Source organism: Panthera leo, chromosome C2 (assembly GCF_018350215.1).
Source record: "Panthera leo isolate Ple1 chromosome C2, P.leo_Ple1_pat1.1, whole genome shotgun sequence".
Lineage (NCBI taxonomy): Eukaryota > Metazoa > Chordata > Mammalia > Carnivora > Felidae > Panthera > Panthera leo.
The window spans coordinates 71,185,274-71,207,842 of NC_056687.1; the positions used below are offsets into that span (position 1 = coordinate 71,185,274).

General features: G+C 42.2%; 1 protein-coding gene across 8 annotated transcripts in view; it reads left to right on the forward strand.

The window, feature by feature from the left end:
• The window catches only part of RUBCN (rubicon autophagy regulator), a 68,945-nt gene extending 59,263 nt beyond the window's left edge, over nt 1–9,682 (forward strand). For all 8 annotated transcript variants that reach the window (XM_042954574.1, XM_042954567.1, XM_042954569.1 and 5 more), the window contains 9 exons: nt 353–413; nt 1,424–1,556; nt 2,215–2,360; nt 3,194–3,258; nt 3,721–3,959; nt 4,523–4,584; nt 5,278–5,431; nt 6,547–6,640; nt 6,869–9,682. In XM_042954574.1, coding sequence (XP_042810508.1) covers nt 353–413; nt 1,424–1,556; nt 2,215–2,360; nt 3,194–3,258; nt 3,721–3,959; nt 4,523–4,584; nt 5,278–5,431; nt 6,547–6,640; nt 6,869–7,047 — 1,133 coding nt within the window. In that variant the 3' untranslated portion in view covers nt 7,048–9,682. The remainder of the gene's footprint in view (nt 1–352; nt 414–1,423; nt 1,557–2,214; nt 2,361–3,193; nt 3,259–3,720; nt 3,960–4,522; nt 4,585–5,277; nt 5,432–6,546; nt 6,641–6,868) is intronic.
• Nucleotides 9,683–22,569: the final 12,887 nt, after the last annotated feature.

Below are 22,569 nucleotides of genomic sequence, written 5' to 3' on the forward strand. Positions count from 1 at the left end.
TGTTTGTGTTGATAGAGGGTATGTCCCTGTGTGCCTTAGGATGCTACCTTTTCTCATTCACTGTTTTGCACCAAATCTGAGTCTGTGTTCCACCTGGATTTGTAGCCATTTCGACCATTTCCATACTATGCATAATGTCACTTATTCAGTCTGGTTGTAACTTAAACAGAGCCAAACTATAAATCATGTGTAGAGCTTCACCTGGACTCTGCTCCTTACCCTGCATAGAATGTAGCTTGTAGCTGCTACCCTGAGCACTTAGCTGGCAAAAGCTTGGAATGGTTACCCATTGTTACTATCCCTTATTTCCTCCCTTTCCATTTCCCACTCCCCTTATCTGTTTTCCCCTTAGATGCTGACATCAGAAGGAACACTGCCTCAAACAGCAAATCCTTCACTTCCTCCCAGTCTTTGTAAGTACTTTTTTTTTTCTTTTGAATAAAACCTTGGGTATGTGGAGAAACAAACCCAGTTCTTGGGGTATGGAGGGGAAAGGCCATAGAGGAAGCATGCAAATTCACAAAGAGACAAAACAAAGTGATGGGCCTGCCTGATGGTGGTGGTGAGCCCCCGGCAGCAGAGCAGAAGATCATTGGTTCAAACAGGGTGGGCGCTAGTGGAGGCAAAGCTCACAGTCTGGATTATTCCTTCTCTGCTGACTTTGATTATACCAGAGGCTCCCAGAAGATCAGATCCGAAAAGAGAGAGCAGTGATCCTGATTGCTGATTATGAAATCAAATTGAACTGGTTTCACATTGTAGATCCAACTAGGGGAAATAGTCCCCCGTTCGGGAGCAACAAACAGTGTTTTATCTTTCACAAGGCAGTTTTACTCAATTTATTTTGTAAACCCATGTTATAACCCCTGTTTTGCAGTTAAAGAAATGGGAGTTTGGAGAAAGGAAGTGATAGAGAATCCCTAACTAGCATTGCCATGTAATGCTATTTTTAAAAAATTTTTTTATTATTTATTTTTGAGAGAGAGAGAGACAGAGTGCAAGTGGAGGAGGGCCAGAGAGAGAGGGAGACACAGAATCCAAAGCAGCCTCCAGGCTCTGAGCTGTCAGCACAGAGCCCAACATGGGGCTCGAACTCACAAACCGCGAGATCATGACCTGAGCTGAAAGGTGGACACTTAACCGACTGAGCCACAGAGGCACCCCCCCTTTAAAAATTTTTTTTTTATTATTTAGCCATGTAATGCTATTAAGTGGGGTTTGAGCCTAAGTCGTAAGACCATAAGGTCAATATATTTTCCTCCACACATGTATCTGAAGATGATGAGAAAAGAAGCCAGGCAGACTGGGGGTACTGTGAGTGTTCTCAGCTCAGAAGTCACAGGGTATAGTATCAGTTCCTGGAGGGCGGGCTCCCATCTTCCTGTCTTTTCTCTGCTCAGCCTTCCCTGCATCTCCTTTCCAGCTCCCACTGCTTCCTACACTCCACATCTGCAGAGGCGGTGGCCATGGGACTCCTGAAGCAGTTTGAAGGCATGCAGCTGCCAGCTGCCTCAGAGCTAGAATGGCTGGTTCCAGAGCATGATGCTCCTCAGAAGGTAGATTTCTTCAGCTTTTTTCCTCTACCCACTGTCCAGCCCCACGAATCCATGAGTGTCTCTGATGCTTTTCTCCTCTGTCACATGTCCCCAGTCTAGAATGAGCCTTAGTGTTTCCTTCCTCACTCATAGAAGCCACTCGTTACAAATGTGCTGAGTGAATAAATGAATGAATGAAGAAGATATGCTTGCCTGGGTTTTCCCTAGCAGTTGTCAGAACAGGAGATAATGGCTCCTTCATTGTCCTTATTCCACATGACTGCTTACTAGACCCAGAGGTGGAACTACTGTATTGTGACCACCTTTGAGACACTGTGAAAAAGTACATTGTTCATAGTCTTCTTTGCTCTATAGTTGAGTAAGGCATGAAGCATCTTGGCATAGCAAGGGTCCTGAAATGGCTTCAGGGACAGCATCAGCAACGGGTGCCATGCCCCTGGAATGCTTTTTCTGTTCTTTTTACTTCTTGGAACACAAGGTCCTCACTTGTAGTAGCCTGGTGCCTCAATGATTTATTCTGAGGGCCAAGGTTGCTTGAAGCCTTTACCTGAGATGATCCTGACACCTCTTTGATTAATGTGTTTCTGTCATGACCAAAGAGTCAAGCATGTTCTCCCAGACTGTCCCTGTTGGACCAACCTGTGCTTCTCTCCTGCAGCTCCTGCCCATCCCTGACTCACTGCCCATCTCACCAGATGATGGGCAGCATGCGGACATCTACAAGCTGCGCATCCGTGTTCGTGGCAACCTGGAGTGGGCTCCACCCCGGCCTCAGATCATTTTTAATGTTCATTCAGCCCCGACGTGAGTAGGCAGTGTCTGTGTCCTTTGGAAAATGGATATATCTTTGGGTTGTCAGGGCAGTCTCCTCACCTCTTGTCTCTGCCTCCAGCTGTAGCTCCCACACAATTCTGTTCACTTAAAGGCAGGGAGTGAAGATTATGCATCTTGTCGCAAGTCTTACTCCTGATCCTCCTGTTGCTTCCCAGAGATAACCGGGAATGAGGTCTTTTATCACTGGCCTTCCCGACCTGTTGCCTTCCTCCCAACAGTCTTGTGAGCTTACTGGTGTTTCTTTCTTTCTTTTTAAAAATTTTTAAGTGTATTTATTTTTGAGAGGCAGAGAGAGAGAGAGAGCAAGCAAGCAGGGGAGGGACAGGGAGAGAGGTAGAGAAAGGGAATCCCAACCAGGCTCCGCACTGTTAGCACAGGGCCTGATGCAGGGCTCGAACTCACAAACCATGAGATCATGACCTGAGCCGAAACCAAGAGTCGGATGCTTAACCAACTGAGCCGCCTAGGCGATCCCTGTTTTTTTTTTCTCATAAGATGGATGATTGCCTTTCTTTCCTCTTGTTCTCTCCTCTGTCCTGTTTCTCATCTCTTATATTTGTACATGAAGTGTGGTTCATTTGTTAGGGACTGTCCCTGCCTTGACCTAAATTCTAACCTAGTAATCCTCGGTTTGAATTGGTTCTCCCAGTGGGTTCTTTTTATCCAACTCTAAAAAGCAGTAGGTGAATTCCCCACTCTTGCCATACGTAGCAAGAGCCCTGTGTTTGCCTCCTTATCCTTTATACCCCAGAGGCCTCCTGTGGCCAGTATTTGCCAAAGTCCTCTCCTTCCCTTCTCCTCAGGAGGAAGATCGCTGTGGCCAAGCAGAATTACCGCTGTGCAGGGTGTGGCATTCGGACTGACCCCGGTGAGCATCTTCTCTGACCCCCAGTCTGCCTCCAGTGACTGTGCCCTCTCATACCCTTGGGGCTGGTCAGAGAGGCTGTGAGAGGAGGCAACAGAGCAGAACTGGGAAAGGGAAAGAAGGGGCCCAGACCTGGAAGGTAGGGCTGTGCAGGATCACTGGCAATCAGAGGGAAATGATTTCTGGGGGCATGTTACCGACATCGTGTATCAAAGAAAACTGGGTACTCTGGGCCAGGTTCTTGGAATCTGGATCTTACCAACTCTGCCAGAATTTGTTTCCTCAGTGGCCTTCAGAGAGGGACACAGAAACCCCTCTGTGGGTTTCTGCTAGCTTTGGGAGCACAGAAATGGATGGAGACCAGTGGCCATCCCTTTCTGCTCTTTGAAAAGGAGCAAGAGAGCTGCCTCACCAGCTTATAGATGGGAAAGCCACATCTGACCTTTGACTTTCTGGTTTTTCCAGATTATATCAAGCGGCTGCGGTACTGTGAGTACTTGGGCAAGTACTTCTGTCAGTGCTGCCATGAAAATGCTCAGATGGTCATCCCCAGCCGGGTTCTGCGCAAGTGGGACTTCAGCAAGTACTATGTCAGCAATTTCTCCAAGGACCTGCTCATTAAGATCTGGAACGATCCTCTCTTCAATGTGCAGGACATCAACAGTGCCCTCTATAGGAAGGTCAAGCTGCTCAATCAAGTCCGGGTAAGATCCTTGAAAGGCCATATCACAGATTACCCTCCTCATCCCTCATCCCCTCCCTCTGTTCATGCAGCCTTTGCTAGGATCACGACATTTCTGTCACTGTGTCAGAGCTGTAACCGTCTCATTACTCACACTTTCTGTACATGCTTTCTCAGACTCTTGTCATTTCTCACCTGTCTAGTTAGAGCCTCAAACCTACTAATGGCAGGTCTGAAGCCATAGATGGCACTCAGTGACAAAAGCAGGAGTTCTCCCTGCACTGAAAATATACTGAAAGGAGAATAGGGTATCAGGTGGGAAATTCAAATTCTGGATTTCTCAGTGGCTTCCAGTTGTATACGTGATTTGGGAGCACAACCCAGCAGAGGTGCCCTCCCTGACTGGAGGTCATTTTGAAGCAAGTTATTGAGTTACAGATGTAGAGAATAGTTTGGCTCTGGCTGCTGCATGCAAAGCTTCCAGACCTCCAGGGTTTAAAGGTACTGGTCATTCTAATAATTGTTTCTTTCGTCTTCATACCTGCTCTTACCCCCCACTCACCACCACAATGTCTTTCTCTTCAGCTGCTGCGGATCCAGCTGTATCACATGAAGAACATGTTTAAGACTTGCCGACTGGCCAAAGAGTAAGTCTCCTGTGGAGGCCAGAGGCCTCTTGCTGGGTTAATGTCTCTGAAACAGACACACCCCAGCAGTTGTCCCTTGTTGTGTGAAGAAGGAAAGTAGAGAGATTTGTAGAGAATTCCAGAAATGGTCAGCAGAAAGCCTGCAGCAGTTAACTGTGTCTGTATCCTCTCTGGAAGGGAACTCTCTGGTTGTTCTGTCAGGCCAGACCTGCCAGTCTTTGCAAGCTGGCATGAATCACTGTGCAGGAAGGTATAAAAGTCACTTCTCACTCACATCTAGTAGTGTGGAGGGTCCGGAGTGGTCTGGAACTCCTAGGCTGGCCGAACACTGCCCACCCTCATCGACTCTGTCTGGGCCCTTCTTTTCCCTATCCTGCTTCTGGATAGTACAGATCCTTCTACCTTGATGTGCCACACACAATGTTCATTTTCTTCTTCTTCTTTTTTTTAAGTTTATTTATTTATTTTGAGAGCAAGAGAGACGTGAGGGTGGGGGGCAAAGAGAGGAAGAGAGAGAGAATCCTAAGCAGGCTCCACAGTCAGCATAGAGCCCAGCGTGGGGCTCAAACTCACGAACTGTGAGATCATGACCTAAGCCAAAACCAAGAGTCGGATGCTTAATCGATTGAGCCACCCAGGTGCCCCCAAAATGTTCGTTTTCGGCTCCTACCTACTTCCCCTCATTTTCTGTAGGCTTCTGGATTCCTTTGACACAGTTCCAGGCCACCTGACCGAGGATCTCCACCTATACTCGCTGAATGACTTGACTGCAACCAGGAAGGGAGAGCTGGGGCCCCGGCTTGCTGAGCTCACCAGGGCAGGGGCTGCCCACGTAGAGCGATGCATGGTAAGATAGTCTCACTTTATCATGTGACTGGACTCTTGCTTAGGGATACAGGGAGTGGGATGGACCCAAGTTCTTACCATGCAGTTTCAGGAAGTTGAAATGGGCTGTCAACACTGGGAGAAAAACTGGGTAGGATTGCTGTTCCTGGGATTGGTGAACAGCTAATTCATCCAGATCTAAAGAACCTGAAATCAGAAGAAGATGTGGTGCTGGCACTGCCCCTGGGTAAGGGCAGGACTAAGCAGGCCTTCAGTGTAGAATTGTCCTGATGTGGGAGGAGAGAACCCTGAATTAGAATCTGGAGAGGGACTGGGTCTCCCTCCACTTTATCATTCTAAAATTACTGTGACCAAAGGAAGTACTTTGCCCTCTCTGCAGTAAGCCTCAATTTTCTTGTCTCTAACATGAAGATAATAATTAATAGCCCCTGCCCTTTCCTCTCAGTAGTTTTGAGAATTGACGAAATAATTTACATGAAAGCATTTTGTAAACTTCATTCTATAGATGCAAGTTATTATTGTCCTTGATATACTCAACATGCCAGAAATTCAGAAGTTCCATTTTTAGAATTTCCCATCTTAGAATATGCCCAGTGTGTGTTCCTGTGACAGTCCCAGAATTAGAGCTCAAAATAGGGCATATGTAGAGATCCTGTATAGTGGGGGGAATTGGAAAGGTTTTGCTATAACCTGATTCAAGGCTGGGTGTTATTTTGGAGAAATGCCCTTGCCATCACATTTTATGTTAATTGGCTGTGGTTCCTATTTCAAAATAGAGTCATCACCCAGCCTGGAATTCTGACTTTAGGAAGCCCCTTGTGGCATCATCCCTTCTTTCTTTACAACTCTGCATTGTGAACCACTCTCGTGGTTGCAGTTTCTCAAACTCATGCTCCCTTGTCTCCATCTTAAAGGTTTGTCTAACACTGCCCGGTCCTGGCCCCAGTTTGGCTGTCATGTCCAGCCGGTCTCTTCCCAGAAGGCGGGAGAACCCCTTAGGGTCCACTCAAGTCTTCTTTATATTTTGCCCCGTCCCTCACTTGGGTTCATCCTCTTGTGCCAGTTCCTGGTTTGCTGCCCCTGATTTTGCTGCTTGTCCCTCTCCCCCCACCCCAGCTCTGCCAAGCCAAGGGCTTCATCTGTGAGTTCTGTCAGAACGAGGATGACATCATCTTCCCTTTTGAGCTCCATAAGTGCCGGACCTGTGAAGGTAAGTACTGGTGCGGGTGTGGAGTGGGCAAACCAGACTGAACACGAAGCTCATTTATTTCCCTCAGCCGTCCCTATTAGGAAGAGTTCAGTTTGTCTCAGAAACTCCCTGTTTTCACCACAGGTGCACCTAGCAGTGGTGGCAAGAAGGGGCTGTGGCAGTGATTTACTTCTGGCTTGAGATAATACAAATAGTTTTCTCTTTTTTTTTTTCACCTTCCCTGAATAGAGTGTAAAGCGTGTTACCATAAGGCTTGTTTCAAGTCTGGAAGCTGTCCCCGCTGTGAGCGGCTGCAGGCCCGGCGGGAATTGCTGGCCAAACAGAGCCTGGAGTCTTACATGTCAGACTACGAGGAGGAACCCACTGAAGCCTTGGCCCTAGAGGCCACCGTCCTGGAGACCACCTGAAGAAAGCACATTAAGCCCTCTTCTAGCCGCTAGGGTCACACATAATGCAGAACTGAGCCACCCTTTTAAGGACTTTCCCCACTTGGTTTTTTTTTTTTTCTTTGATTATTATCATCATTTTTTTTATGACTTATCTAACGTCCATGTGTAATCAACCTTTGTTAGGTTGGTGAGGTCCAGTCTGTTGTGACAATGTGTAGGTACTGGGTATTTCCATCAGAACTGACACACAGGTCCTTAATGTGAAGCTTCTAGTGCCTCTGTCAGGGGAGTGGACAATGAGACCCAGTGCTTCTGACATCCATGGCCTTCTCCACTTGGACCAGATCCGGTTTCAGCTGCGTTTCAAGTATCATTTCCAGTTGTATTTTGTTTTAGTTCTGGAGCTTCTGAGTCAGGCCTTTCTCAACCAACTCACTTCTCCTTTGCTGCTGAAATAGGAGGACGGAGTTTTCTCTCTCAGTCCTGAAATAGAGTCAGACTGCACCCTGAGGAGAAGCATTAGAGGATGGGAGTACATCGTGGGCATTCTGTCCAGCTTATTTAGGTATTTTTTAGGCCATAAAAGCAGCATTATTACCTGTAATCCTCAGAGACCTCAAGGAGTCCACCATGTGACCTACTTGTTTGAAGTATTCTAGGCAAAGATGATGTCACAAGCTGACTTTCTTTACCCTGGTGGGCTTGAAGCAAAGAAACAGAACTGATACTTAGGCCAGACCCCTTCACAGCCTTACACCCAGCATAAGTGAGGCCACAGCTCTGTTGCTTAAGGAGCATTTATTCAGTCAGAGGAGCTGTTGGCCTCCTCTTAAGGTCTCTTTTTTTCAACCTAGCTCTGGTGTACGTATGATCTTTCAAGCTTAGGCAAGTCCCTGATGCCATCCTAAGTTGAGGACAAAAACTCTATCCACCATCTTATTTGTGGGTCTCTTGCCACTGTGCCCATTGTTAGGTGGTCATTTTGGTTCTGAGTAAAAGTATGGCCCAACTCCATTCTCATCCCCTTCCTGCAACAGAGTTGGGACCCTCCCTGGTGGATGAACTCTTACCTTTGTTTCTTTTGTTAAAGTTGGGGTAAGGGTGGGGAAGCTTTCTGCTATTAGTGGGGTTAGGGAACTTGGCAATTTGTGGACATGAATGTGAGTGTGAATGTTCCTGTGTTCTTGGGCTAACAAGAGCCTTTATGCCTATTATGCACTGAGCCATTTAGCCTGGTGATATCCATATGTTCCATCATTCTTTCCATATTACTAATTTCAACACACACATACCCTTTCTTAAGATGTGTGTTTCTAGGGGACCGTGATATATTTGTGGTGTTCTTTAAGTTGCTATAGCTCCTGACCTCTGTGTATAACACTGGTCAGGGTTACTGTTCTGAAGGCTGGCGGCTCTGTGAACAAAAGCCCACAGCGTTTTGTTTTGGTTGTTTTGGTTTTTGTTTCATTCTGGGACTGACTTCTTGTATACCTGTCTTTTCCATAGTTGGTTGCTAATAGAAAAAACTTGGTGTAGATGCTACCCCAAGAAGCCGAACAGAAAGTAGCACATGGTTGGTGGAAGCCAATGAGTGCCTGAGCTGGAGGCACCCAGGAGTCTCACAGGAAGTAGAAGGGGCAGGAAGGAAGTGGCCAGAGCTGAGGCTCCACCAGGGCAACAGGGAGCAGGGAGGAAATGATGCATGGCATTGATCTCTCTGCCTCGGACTTGGGATCGGGCTGGAAGACCCTGAGCTTGTTTCCCTTAGTTCATTGGGAAGACTCTGAGAGCCAAGACTTCCAGCCCAGCCCAGTTTTGAAGGGCTAACTAGGAGCCTTGTCCAACCTAGGAGCTTTGGGAATTGCCCCACAAAACTCAAGGCTTACTAAAGGTTAGGCCTCAGATTCAGACTCAGGGGTTTGTAAAAAATGGTGAACTCTGCTTCTAGTTGTGGTACAAATTACACATCCAGCTCCTTGCTCCAAGTCACTACACTGGAAGAGAGATGCACTCTCATTATTGTTCCGCCTATTTCATATTAGCATAGGACCAAAAGATGGAAAACGACAGTTTCCAAAGTTGAGCTCAGCAGTCTTACATGCTCCTGGTTTTTCACTTATTTTTCTCCACCTTTCACATTCCATCTCTTTAGATTGCGTATCTGTTTTAGTGACCCTGACACTCTGCTGTCATCACTGTCCAAATACCCATTTATTTATTTATTTGAGAGGAAAGAGTATGGGATATTTTGAAAGCACTTTGCAACTAATACCAGTATCTGAAATCCCCTGCTGTTGTGGGGAAAAGCTTTGAATGCACTGAAGAGAGTTCTTTCTGAATGAAATGGGAGGGAAAAAGTGTTCTTTTTTATAAATAAAGGGAAAAAAGTTAAAAGTTTGCTTGCAAGGTAGAGACAAGATTCAAGACATTGCAGAAGAGTGGAAGGCAAATATTTTCCACTTAAATGAGGCTGTTATTGACTTTCTCTGCCAAGGCTTTAGAGTTTTTGTTAAATTAACATAAAAGGAGCAAGAGTCTATATAGAGATGTTCTGTTCATGTGCAACTTGTGTTCTGAACTGGATTTCTATTCACTGTAATACATACACAGCCTAACAGTTCATTGTCATCTTTAATAAACTAAGGAAATAAAATTCCTGCCTTTTATTTGTCCACCTTGACTATCAGGAAATGGTTTTGAGTGTTTACTATAAAGCAGGCATGTCTAAAAATTCAGGAGGTTTCTGAGTCAGGAAAAGTGGGTCAGAATGCATCATCACTGACTTGTTGTGTGACCTTGAGCAGATCACTTTGTTTCTCTGGATTTTTTTTTTATTCCTTCATGTATAAAAGACGTGGGCACAGTCATTACCAGTGCATGAGGTGTGCCCCTTACCCATTCCCTTGATGTAAGTATCTTTTATTTTAAAGTGATGTAAATCTTTCTCTCTACAGCATCTGAATTGTGTCAGGTGCTGCCAGTGCAGAGCCTGATATGGGGCTCAAACTCACAAACCATGAGATCATGACCTGAGCTGAAACCAGGAGTCTAACCAACTGAACAACCTAGGCGCCCCTACCCTGCAACTTTCTGAACGTTTCTGCTTTAATATCTCTTGGTCATCTCCAACTGATATGTCTAAAACTAACTTAAGTATCATATTTCCCCAAACGTAAACATTAGTCACTCCAGTTTGAAAATTTGGTTTTGACTCCTTCCTCTCTGAGTCAGGTGGCATGTTCAGCTAGTAAAGCATATTTCCTTCCCACCACCTGTCATCAAATTCTGTTGAATTTTCTTTTTAAAGTAAATCTATTTTGTTCCTTTGCTGTCACTTGCACACAAATTCGGTTTCTTATCTTAATCTCAGCCATCTCTAGCCATGCCAATCTCTTCCTATTTAATCACCCATTAAATATTTGGGTACCTACTGTATGCTAGTTTCTGTGCTAAGTTCTGTGGCTACTGGAGGGAGCAAAATGGAGACAGTCGTGACTCTAGGGCACTTAGAGTCTTAAGGGGGAGACAGACATTGCCTTAAGTCACCAAAATGAATATGTAATTACAAGCTGCAATAGGAGCTATGAAGGAAAAGAGTATATACTATTGAATTGAAAAAAAAGGGGGGGTGTGTGGACCTAATTTAGGTTGGAGACAAGGCCCCTGTTAGGCACAGAGTAGAGAGAAGGGGCTCCAGATGAGAACCAGCATATGTGTTGGTGTAGAGACAGGAGGAGTTTGGGCAAGGACCTGCAAGAAGGACATACTAAGCAGGTTAGGCTTTATTCTTAGGGCCTTGGAAAGTCATTGAAGAGTCTTAGAGAAGTGACTCATCTGGTTAAAATGTCAGTGTATACTTTTCAGAGAGTAAATAGAGTAAAGCAAGAGTAGAAGCAGTGGGATCTTCTAGAGAGATGGTTGCAGTCATTCAAGAGAGAAATGATGTTGGTTTTGACTGGGGTGTGGTATATTGTCATCGCTGTCTGCACATTACCCAGAGCCTCTGAAAACAAGATGCATTCCAAATGTTCTATAATGACTCGGACATTTTAAACCAGCGAACAAAAGGCTGAGGGGAAAGATATTGGAAAGATACTGGGATAAATGACAGAATCCAAGGAAAACTGACCACTAAGTCTCAGGAAGTGTGGAGACCAGGACAGCTGTAGGAACCTCAGGTGCAAGATTTATAAACCTCTTGTTGCCAGTGAGGCAGGTCAAAGAGTAATGACTGTGTTGGGGACTCACCCCTGAATACTGGGACACACCCCAAAGAAAGGGGTGCTATGCGTTTGGACAGTCATCCATTTGTGGCATTGACTGTGTTATCCATCACTCCCTGTGGTCCCAAGTGTGTGTAGATTTGCTATACCCTGTAATGGTATAACAAGTAGGCATGATCTTTATAGCATCTTGGTTAAAGTGAGGCTCAAGCCTGCTTCCTTTTTCCTATGAACTTCTGGCTTAGAGTATGGGTAACAGGAATCACTATGCCCACCATATCCTGCTGACTCTTCTGCCCTGACCAACTACAGTCTTCTCCCATATCCAGTCTCCAGGGTATCAAACTGCCAGCTGTTAAAATTTTAGTGATAGCAACTGCCAGATGGCCCTCACTTTCCCATTGCGAGCTTGATGTTCTTGGGATCAAAGATGAATGTGATTAAAAAGGAAAGAGAATTTGCTTAGCACTACTCCTCTAGGAGCGCGGAGAAATGAGGCTATGCTTTACATATACCCTTGCCTCCCTCTATTCTGCGAACTGCTCCCAGAGGAACAGAAAGCAGAGAGCTATGCTCTGGCTTTGGAGGTCTATCAGAGACTTTGTCGTTAATTTTCCTTGGATTCTGTCATTTATCCCAATATCATTACACCAACTTAAGACCAGAACAGCGGGGTGTGAGGGTTAGTGGGTTAAAATAAATCTTGAGTGGTGGGAGGGCTCCTAGGTAGGTGGGAGCTTTAGTGACCAGCCTTCTGAGAGTCTGCAGCAAAACAGTAAGATGAACGGATGACCTGAAACCTTTTGGCAACTCGTCACCCTAGGTAAGTCCTGTCCTTTTCTCTCACTGCCTGGGGAGTTTCTCACTTGTTTTCCTTTCAAAGTGATGCTTGGAGTTCCCAACTGGTTTTATCTCCCCACTGGCCCACAGAAGGAACAGGAGCTCGCCTCCCAGCTTTTCCCCCAAGCCCTTGTTGCCACAGCAAACACAACTGCTTTAGCACCAGCAGCGTTGAGGGAAAAACACGTGAGGAATACACATCTTTCCTTTCCTCCCTCGCCTTCCAGCCTTTGCCACTTAGAATCTGAGGGAAGAAATTCAACCTAGGTGTCAATAGGTCTCCCTACGCAAAGGACTGAAAGAAGATTTGTGTATTTCTCCTTTAACCACTGGAAGCCCCACAAGCATAGATCTAACTGAAAGAAAGTCCTGACAAGGTGAAAAGTAGGAATGAGACCTACAGAGGAAAAGGGAATGAAAGAGAGCTTCTCTGTCTCTCTTTCTCTTTTGTTTAATCAATAATATTTAATTTTCTAATTAACATCCACATGCTTGAAGTCCACAAGAAAAGTATATGGTGAAAAGCCATGTGCCCAGTTTTTGCCTCACCCCCTTTGGTAGCCCCTCATTACTTTTCCATTTATCCTTAGAGAGTTTCTTTATACAAGCAAATAATGTATACTTGTTATTCTTCACCCTTTTTTAAAAATTGACATATATACATTTATGTACCTTGCTTATTTTTATTAAAAATTTTTTTTTAACATTTCTTTTTGAGAGACAGAGTGTGAGCAGGGGAGAGGCAGAGAGAGAGGGAGACACAGAATCCAAAGTAGGCTCCAGGCTCTGAGCTGTCAGCACAGAGCCTGGTGTGGGACTCGAACTCATGAACTTGTGGGATCATGACCTGAACCGAAGTCAGATGCTTAACCAGCTGAGCCACCCAGGCACCCCTGTACCTTGCTTTTTTTTTAAAAACAGTGTTTCTTAAAGAATTTTCTGTATCAGTACATGAAGAGCTTCCTTATTCTTCTTTTATAGTGGCACATTTTCCATTGTATGAATGGATAATAGTTTATTCAACCAGTTACTTACTGATGGGCATTTAAGTTGTTTCCCATCCTTTGTTAATACAAACAATGCTGCAGTGAAAAACCTGGTCATGTGTTACCTCATGTGGATGCAAGTATGTTTATAGGATAAATTCTCCAAAGTGGAATGGCTGGCACAAAAAATGTGCATTTGTAATTTTGGTAAATATTGCTACATTGCCCTCCACAGTCAGGATAAGGAGCTTGGGGGAGGGGTGGGTGGGGAGGATGGAAAACATTACTGTGGGGTCGTACTCCCTTTACCTAAAACTCACCACTATTTCTCCGTATAAGAGTTTGGTTCCTTCCCCTGGCACATAAAGGATCTTCAATACCTGGTCACACTTTAGCTTCCTAACTTCATCTCCTGCCATTCCCTGAACTACTAGCACATTCCCAACTACACCTTGATCTTTCTTCCTTACAAGAGCTAACTCAGCTACATCGTGGCTTTCTCTGGCTCTATTCTGCCCTACCCATTCTCTGTGAACCCTTAACACTCTTTCTGTACCTCCTGTTAGAACACTTCTCACACAGCCGTGTTATTTAGCATTTTCTGTAACAGAATAACGAGTGAATGGAATGAATGCCTGAATGGCCAGGTGGGCATTGGAATGTAAGGAACTGCCTGTTCTACATGGGAACAAGAATGGTTAGAAGTACACTGCGTGTCAAGGACTGGATTGTTCTCACTTTGCCTCTGACTACTGCCCCTCTTAGCTCCTTATCTCCTTGGCACTAAATCTCTGCAGAGGTTTGGTTACATTCCCAAATCTTGAAGTGATGAAAATATAGTCACCTGCCTTCTCTTCCCTCAGCTACTTTGTAACTGTTTCTGTTTTGTTTTGTCCAGCAGCCATTATCAGAGAAGGTAACTTTCCAAATGTCCTTTACTCACTTTATTATTAAACTGACAGACTTTCCTTGCCAGAGACTAAATATGATGATATCTATATGCCCTAAAAACACCCTAGGAATTAAAAAATCTTCATGTCTACAAGGTAAGCTGACAGAAGAATGATAACTCCATGTGAAAAACTGCTGAAGCTGTTAAAATATTCAAATGTTTTCCAGCCAGAGATAGAAAAATAGCTTACAGTACAAAATCTGTATTTGTTCGGAGGGCCTTTTTTTTATTGTTACAAACTAGTTATGGTTCACAGGAAGTCAAAGCCTGATTTGCAGCAAGTTCTCAAGCTTCTCTTCTGAACATTTAACTTAGACTTGAGATCTTCATAGGCTAAGACCACTGTTCAACAGGAAAAAAAGGATGCCAGCCCAGCATGCATGCATGCATCCATCCATCCATATATTCATATATCCTAAGTAGACTTATGTTTCTGTGTTCCAAACATCATGCCACAGCTGGAATGCAAACAATCATAGAACATTGTTTCAAAAGGTGTTTGCTGCAGCATAATTTGTGAGTTCAAGGTTAACAGTGGAAAATATCTAAAAATAGATGCAACTATTAAAATGATGGTCATGAAGACCGTGCTAGTAACATAGAAAAAAAATGTTATATTGTCATATGGAGACAAAGGGAGAAAAATATATGTCAAATACACATGAATCCCTACTGATATAAATAGATGATAGAATTAATAAATGAGTAAGAAGAGACAAATCTTCCTTACAGAAGAATTCAAACAATGTCTGTAAATTATTCCCTTTCCAGGAGGTGGAGCTTAATCCTCCCTCCCCTTAAGAATGGACTAGAATTAGTAATTCACTTTAAAAAAACAAAAGTATGGGGGCGCCTGGGTGGCTCAGTCGGTTAAGCGTCCGACTTCAGCTCAGGTCACGATCTCGCAGTCTGTGGGTTCGAGCCCCGCGTCGGGCTCTGGGCTGATGGCTCAGAGCCTGGAGCCTGTTTCGGATTCTGTGTCTCCCTCTCTCTCTGCCCCTCCCCTGTTCATGCTCTGTCTCTCTCTGTCCCAAAAATAACTAAACGTTAAAAAAAATTTTTTTAAATAAAAATAAAAATAAAAAAAATAAACAAAAGTATGGAAAGAGAAAGTAGCACCTTCACAATGGAGAAACCTGGCCAACACTACCTTTACCAAATGATCAAGGTTAATACCGCCAATGATGTCATGTGGATATTATACACCCTGGATATAATGTGATGTGGTGGGCACATCACTTCTGTGGTTTTCTTTACAAAAATCCATAACCTCATTCTGCTCATGAGGAAAACATAAGACAAGCCCGATTTGAGGACTGTCTACCTGAAGTACCTGACCAGTGCTCCTCAAACTGTCAAGGTCATGAAAAACAAGGAAAGACTGAGGAACTGCCACATGACAGAAGAGGCGATGGAGACACGATTGAATACAATGTTCCATCCTGAATTGGATCCTGGGACAGAAAGAAGACAGCAGCAAAGCTGGTTAAATCCAAATAAAATCTGAAGTTAAATTAAACATAATATACAAATATTGGTTTCTTAGTGTTGAAAAATGTAAGATGGTAACTTAGTGAAAACTGAAAATTTTCAGAACGCTTATGCTATCTTTGCAACTTTTCTGCAAATCTGAAATTGCAAAAGGAGAAGTTTATATATTAAAAAGTATATAATAAGGAGTGTACTTGTGATGAGCACCGGGTGTTATATGGAAGTGTTGAATCATTAAATTGTACACCCGAAACTAATATTACACTGTATTTTAACTAACCTGAATTTGAATAAAAAGTTTTTTAAAAAAGTATATATACACCATTACAACTATGAAAAAAATGTCCCTGGAAAGAAAAAAAAAAAAAAACATAAAGTAAGGGAAGGAAATACAAAAAAAAAAAATAATAATAATAAGTATGGCGCTATTAAAATGATGGAATTATGCAGTAATTCCCCCGCTTTTCATGTACTTATTGAAATATCTGCAAACTGGTCATATTATTATTTTTTTTTTTTATTTTTTTTTTCAACGTTTTTTATTTATTTTTGGGACAGAGAGAGACAGAGCATGAACGGGGGAGGGGCAGAGAGAGAGGGAGACACAGAATCGGAAACAGGCTCCAGGCTCCGAGCCATCAGCCCAGAGCCTGACGCGGGGCTCGAACTCACGGACCGCGAGATCGTGACCTGGCTGAAGTCGGACGCTTAACCGACTGCGCCACCCAGGCGCCCCTGGTCATATTATTTTTTAGAATATATATAGTTAATTTTGGTTTTTGCTTTGTTTTAAGGGAAAAAATGCTTTCCCTTGAAATGCAGGGAATTTACAAAAAGGGAGGGAATGTACAAAAAGTGTGTGGATATTAAAGGGTAGTCAGGACAGCTATTGCTTTAAAATACTCCCCAAACATTCTTCAGCACAAGATAAGGTGACCCAAATTGGCTGAGAAAATATCCAGGGCTTCCCTCTTCTTGATCTCCTAGCCTCATGCCCAGTTCCCCTGAGAACTGGTGCCTCTGTCTAGACTTTCTGTCCCGAGCACACACAGGGAGAGGACACCTTGGAGTTTACATAAACATTTTGCGCATCAGACTTAGAGACTTTGGTTTCTATCCTTGATAGTTTCTTTTTTTTAAAATTTAATCTTTATTTTTGAGAGAGAGAGAGAGTGTGTGTGAGTGAGGGAGGGGTGGGGGGTGGACACAGAATCCGAAGCAGGTTCCAGGCTCTGAGCTCTCAGCACAGAGCCTGGTGTGAGACTCAAACTCACAAACTTGTGGGATCATGACCTGAGCCGAAGTCAGATGCTTAACCAACTGAGCCACTCAGGCACCCCTATGTTGATAGTTTGTAAGGTCCCCATCATTACCTTCATCCTGGAGGAACTTTGGCTTCTGGGTACATTGCAACTAATTAGGGTCCCTCAGAAGGCTGGGGGCAGATAAGGGACTCGTGGGACTTAAGAAAAGTTCTCTTGACTGGCAGGTTGTAGAGTAGAAGGTCCAGGCAGTTCCATCTAAACAGTTTTCCAGAGACTTCTCAGATTCCAGGTGTTTTGAAGACTACAAACAACACCATTTGACTCTGGTGTGGTGCTTCCATCATAAACAGAAACTACTATGAACAGAAACTACTCCTGCATTTGCACTTACTTCCCTTACCATGCCCACTTTGGACCCAGGCAGAAGTAAAGTCTTAAAACTAGAGGTGAAGAGTTTACCAGCCAAACAGAAATATTTATCCAGCCTGCATTCTTTCCACAAAATACCAGTCATCTCAGGAGTCCCAGAGAAAAGTTAGGTCAAGTCTTCTCTTTAATCCTTAGTTAATATCTTTTCTCACAAAAACCTTACCAGATTTTTGTTTTTAACCCTCTGACCAAGGGGTGGGCACATGGCTCAAATCTGTATTGCCTGAACTCTTTCCCGAGACTTTGAACCTTGAGCAAGTTAGGCAAAGACCAAAAAAGGTGGGCTGGCACTTATTCTAAAGTGGTGATGAGACTGTCATTCCCGCCTTTCAGACTCTGGAGCTTCCAGTTTCCTATCCTGTTCTGAGTCTAGTTCTTTAAACTTCCCTTCAAATCTTTTTAGTATATCCCTGTGTTTCTTAAGTGGACAGAATTTTGGTAGAGTTTTATTAATAGCAGGATGAAGGGTTTATGATAGGGAAGTGAATTTGAGGGCCATTTTATGATTTTTTTCTGACAAAGAACCCTAGTACAGTCAGTAAAAGGGCAAAAGAGAAGGCAATGACTCGAATAATCCCCAAATTATGCAATCAAATATTGACTTTATTTGTTTGATGTAAACTGACCCAAGTGATGACTGTGTGATTCTTTTCATCTACTCTGTGTATAACTCAGTGCTTGGATATGGTTCCTGCCCTTCAGGCACCTACTATTTAGTTATAAAATAGGACTGCACAAATGATATCATCAGATGTGGAATGTTTACTGTGTGCTGAGCACTATGCTGAATTCTTTACACGGATGACCCATGTAATCCTCCCAGCTACCTTATAAAGTTGATGCCATTATCATTTCTATTCTATGGAAGGAGAAATTAAGGCACAGAGAGTTGGAGTAACTTGCCCAAAGTGACACTGCTAGTAAACAATGGAGCCTGGATCCGATATGGGCAGTCTGACTCCATAAACCCCAGTCTTAACCACTGTGTTATGCTGAAATGAATGATAAAGATGGAGTTCTGGAAGGTCAGAAGGGGGGAGATAAATGTGGCCAGAGTGATTAGGGGAGCCCTCGAGGGCTTCTTGGTTCTGGAGCTGACTCTCAAAGGCTGGTTGGAATTTAATATTGAAAGGAAGGAGAAGAGCCTCTTGGGAAAGAGAGGACGGCCCGTGCAACAGGAACGAAAACAAAGAGCTGGAACTGAAAAGCCTTTAGACAGCTGTGAAACATACAGGAAGATGGTCCTTTCTTAATTGTTCAAGGAACAATTGGATAATTATGGGAGAAGTCAGATCATAATCAGTCTTGAATGACATGTCTACCACTATGACTTTACCCTGCAATGAGGATCCCTGCATCTTTTACAGGGAATAACAGCTGAAACCCTTTTTATAATAGAAAGTTGCAAACATATACAAAGATATGGAGCATAGTATACTAAATCCCCATGTACCTATTATCCAGATTTAACAATTAGCAACTTACAATTGTGTTTCATCTATATCCCCACCTACTGCCCCTGCCAAGATTATTTTGAAGCAAATCTCAGACATCGTATTATTTCATCTATACATATTTCAGGATATGTCGAAAATCCCAAGGAATCTCTTTTAAATGCCCTGTTAGAATAAGTGAGGTTAGCAATATTGCAGGATATAAAATAATCGTGCAAGAAACAGTTGCATTTTTATATACTAGCAATGAGCACCAAAATTACAAATTTACAATCACTTAAAAAATAGGTGCAAATCAAACAAAATATGTACAGGATTTGTATGCTGCAAGTACAAATTATTGATGAAAGAAATAAAAGATTTAAATGAATGGAGAGATATATTATGTTCATGGATTGGAAGATTCTACATAGTAAAGATATCAATTCTCTCCAAATTTATATACAGAGTTGATGCAATTCCTATCAAAACTGCAGCAAGGTTTTTTGTCTAAATGAACAAGATTATTCTAAATTTTATATGAAAAGACAAAGAAACAAGAATAACTAAAACAATTTTGAAAAAGAAGAATAAAGTAGCCATCAGTCCACCCAATTTCAAGACTTCTTATGTAGCTACAGTAATCAAGGACTGTGTGGTATTGGTGGAGGGACAGAAACATAGATCAATGGAACAGAATAGAGAACTGAAAAATAGACTCACACAAATCTGCCTACCTGATTTTGGACAAAGATGCAAAAGCAATTCAATGGAAGAAAGATAGCCTTTTCAACAAATGGTGTTGAAGCAATTAAAAATCGATAGGCAAAAAGCAACCCTGACCTAAGTTTCATACCTGTACAAAAATTAATTCAAAATGGATCACAGACTTAAATGTAAAGTTATAAAACTTTTAGGAAAAAAAATATCAGGTTCTATGGCTAAGCAAAGAATTCTTAGATTTGACATCAAAAGCATGATTTATAAAAGGAAAAAGTCATAAACTGGACTTCATCAAAATAAAAACTTTTCATCTGCAAAAGACCTGTTAAAAGGAAAAAAAAAGACAAGCTACAAATCTGGAGAAAATATTTGCAAGCCACACATGCAACAAAAAGCTAGTGTCTAAAAAGAAGCCTCAAAACTCTATAGTAAATGTATGTCAATTACATCTCCATTTAAAAGAATTAATGGAAAAAACTCAACAGTAATAAAATAAACACTTCAATTGGAATATGAGCAAAAGATAATAAGAGACATTTCACTGAAAAAGGTATACAGATGACAAAAACAAGCACACGGAAAGATGTTCAATATAAATTAATCATTAAGGAAATGAAAATTTCAACCACAAGATATCGCTACATATCTATCAGAATCACTAAAGTAGAAAATAGTAAAAATACTAAATGTTGTCAAGGATGCAAAGAAATTATATCACCCATTCATTGCTGGTGGGAATATAAAATGGTACAGCCAATTTTTAAAATAGTTTGTCAGTTTCTTACAAGAGTAAACATACAACTACCATATGACCCACCAATTTCAACTTTGCATATTTATCCCCCCAAAATGAAAAACATATATTCACCGCCAAAAACCTGTACGTGAATGCTAATGGTGACATTATTAGTCAAAAACTGGAAACAACCAAGACATCTTTCTACAGCTGAATGTAAAACAAACTATAGTATGTCCATACTTCAGAATACTACCCAGAATTAAAAGAAATAAATTACTGATACATGCAACAACTGGATGAAGCTCCAGAGAATTATTATGCTGAATGAAAAAAAGCCAATCTTAAAAGTTATACTCTGCATGATTCCATTTATATAACATTCTTGAAAATGACAAAATTATGAAAGGGAGAACAGATTAGTGGTTGCCAGAGGTTAAGGAGGGTGTGGGGCAGGAGTGAAGTGAATGTGGCTATAAAAGGGCAACATGAAGAATTCTCGCCATGGTAATGCTCTGTGTCTTGACACTTTCAAAGTTAATATTCTGTTTGTGTTATTGTACTGAAATTTTCATGAGATGTTACCCTTGGGAAAACTGGGTGAAAGGTACATGGACTGCTCTGTATCATTTCTTACAATTGCATTTACATTTACAATTAATTATCTCAAACTAAAAAATTTAATGGAAAAACTTAACATTATAAACTGCTATGAGAAAGAATCAGTAGATGCAATGGGATAAGTCATACCTCAGGAGCTACAGAGAATACAGCAATGTGAAAGAGAGTTCAAAATTAATTAATAGTGTGAAGAGCTAAAAATAGTCAAGGAAATTTTAAAGAAGAACAATGTTTCTCTAATAGATCTCAAAACATATTCTAAAGCTATCATAATTAAGATAATGTGGCACTTGTATACGGAAAGGCAAATTAAAACAATGAAACAAAATGGAAAGTTCATAAATGGATCCATACATGTAAGGAAACTTGATCTATGACAGAGGTAGTATCACAAAATAATGGGGAAGTGATGCATTTTTTGGAACATAATAATATAATACTTGTTATCCATGTGAAAAAAGAGTTATTTTAGACCCACACCTCAAATCAACACAAAAATTAATTCCAGATAGGGGCACTTGGATGGCTCTGTCAGTTGAGAATCCAACTCTTGATTTTGGCTCAGGTCATGATCTCACGGTTTCTGAATTTCAGCCTCATGTCAGGCTCTGCACTGACAGCATGGAGCCTGCTTGGGATTCTCTTTCTCTCCCTCTCTCTCTCTCTCTCTGCTCCCTCCCCCTCTCTCCCTCTCTTAAAATAAACAAATACACTTAAAAAATTCATTCTAGGTAGATTAAAGGCATACATGTGAAAAATAAAATGTTAATGCTCTTGTGGCTTAAATTGTGTCTCCCAGAAAATCATTTGAGTTCAAACTCTATCCTCTGGTACCTATGAATGTGGCCTTTTTGAAAAGAGGATCTTTGCAGATGCAGTCAAACTGAGGTCGCCCTGGAGTAGAGTGGGCCCTAAATCCAATATGACTGATGTCCTTATAAGAAGAGAAGAGACAGAGACCCAAAAGGAGAGCCCCATGTGACAACAGACACAGAAGTTGGAGTGATGAACCAATAAACCATGGAAGGCCAGGGACTGTCGCCAACCGGGGAGAGGCAGAGAAGGATCTGCTTCTAGGACCTTCAGAGAGCACTCCCCTATCAGGACCTGATTTCAGACTTCTAGCTTCCTGAACTGTGAGAGAATACATTTTTATTGTCTTAAGCCATCCAATTTGTAGTAATTTGTTATAGCAGCTTTAGGTAATGGATCTGAATACTTTTAGAAGAAAATACAGTTAAAAAATTAGATAAAGATTTCTTAAAATAATTCACAAAAAAGCACAAACCATAACAGAAAATTTGCCTTAAAATATAGAGCTTCCACACATCAAAGAAACAAAATGAAAAGGCCAGCCAGACACAGGGAGAAATATATTTACAGCACATGTAACCTACAAAGGAGTAGTAACTGGAATTTATAAAGGATTTCCTTACTCTCAGTAAGAAAAAGATAACTTCATATAAACTCAAAAACAAAGTGTTAAAAATGAGCAAAGGTTACGAATAGTCAATTTAAAGAAGAGAACTCTAGATGATCAGTAATCCCCAAATTAGCAGTAATCATGGAAATGCAAATTAAAGCTAGAATTAATTGTGATGTCACACCCATCAGATTGGGGGGGAGAGGAAGTGAGAACATCAAGTGTTGATAAGAATGTGGAACAAGAAAGAGATTCCGGAAGATGGCGGCTAGGAGGACGCGGGGCTCACAGCGCGTCCTGCCGATCACTTAGATTCCACCTACACCTGCCTAAAGAACCCAGAAAACCGCCAGAGGATTAGCAGAAGGGAGTCTCCGGAGTCAAGTGCAGACTAGAGGCCCACGGAAGAGGGTAGGAA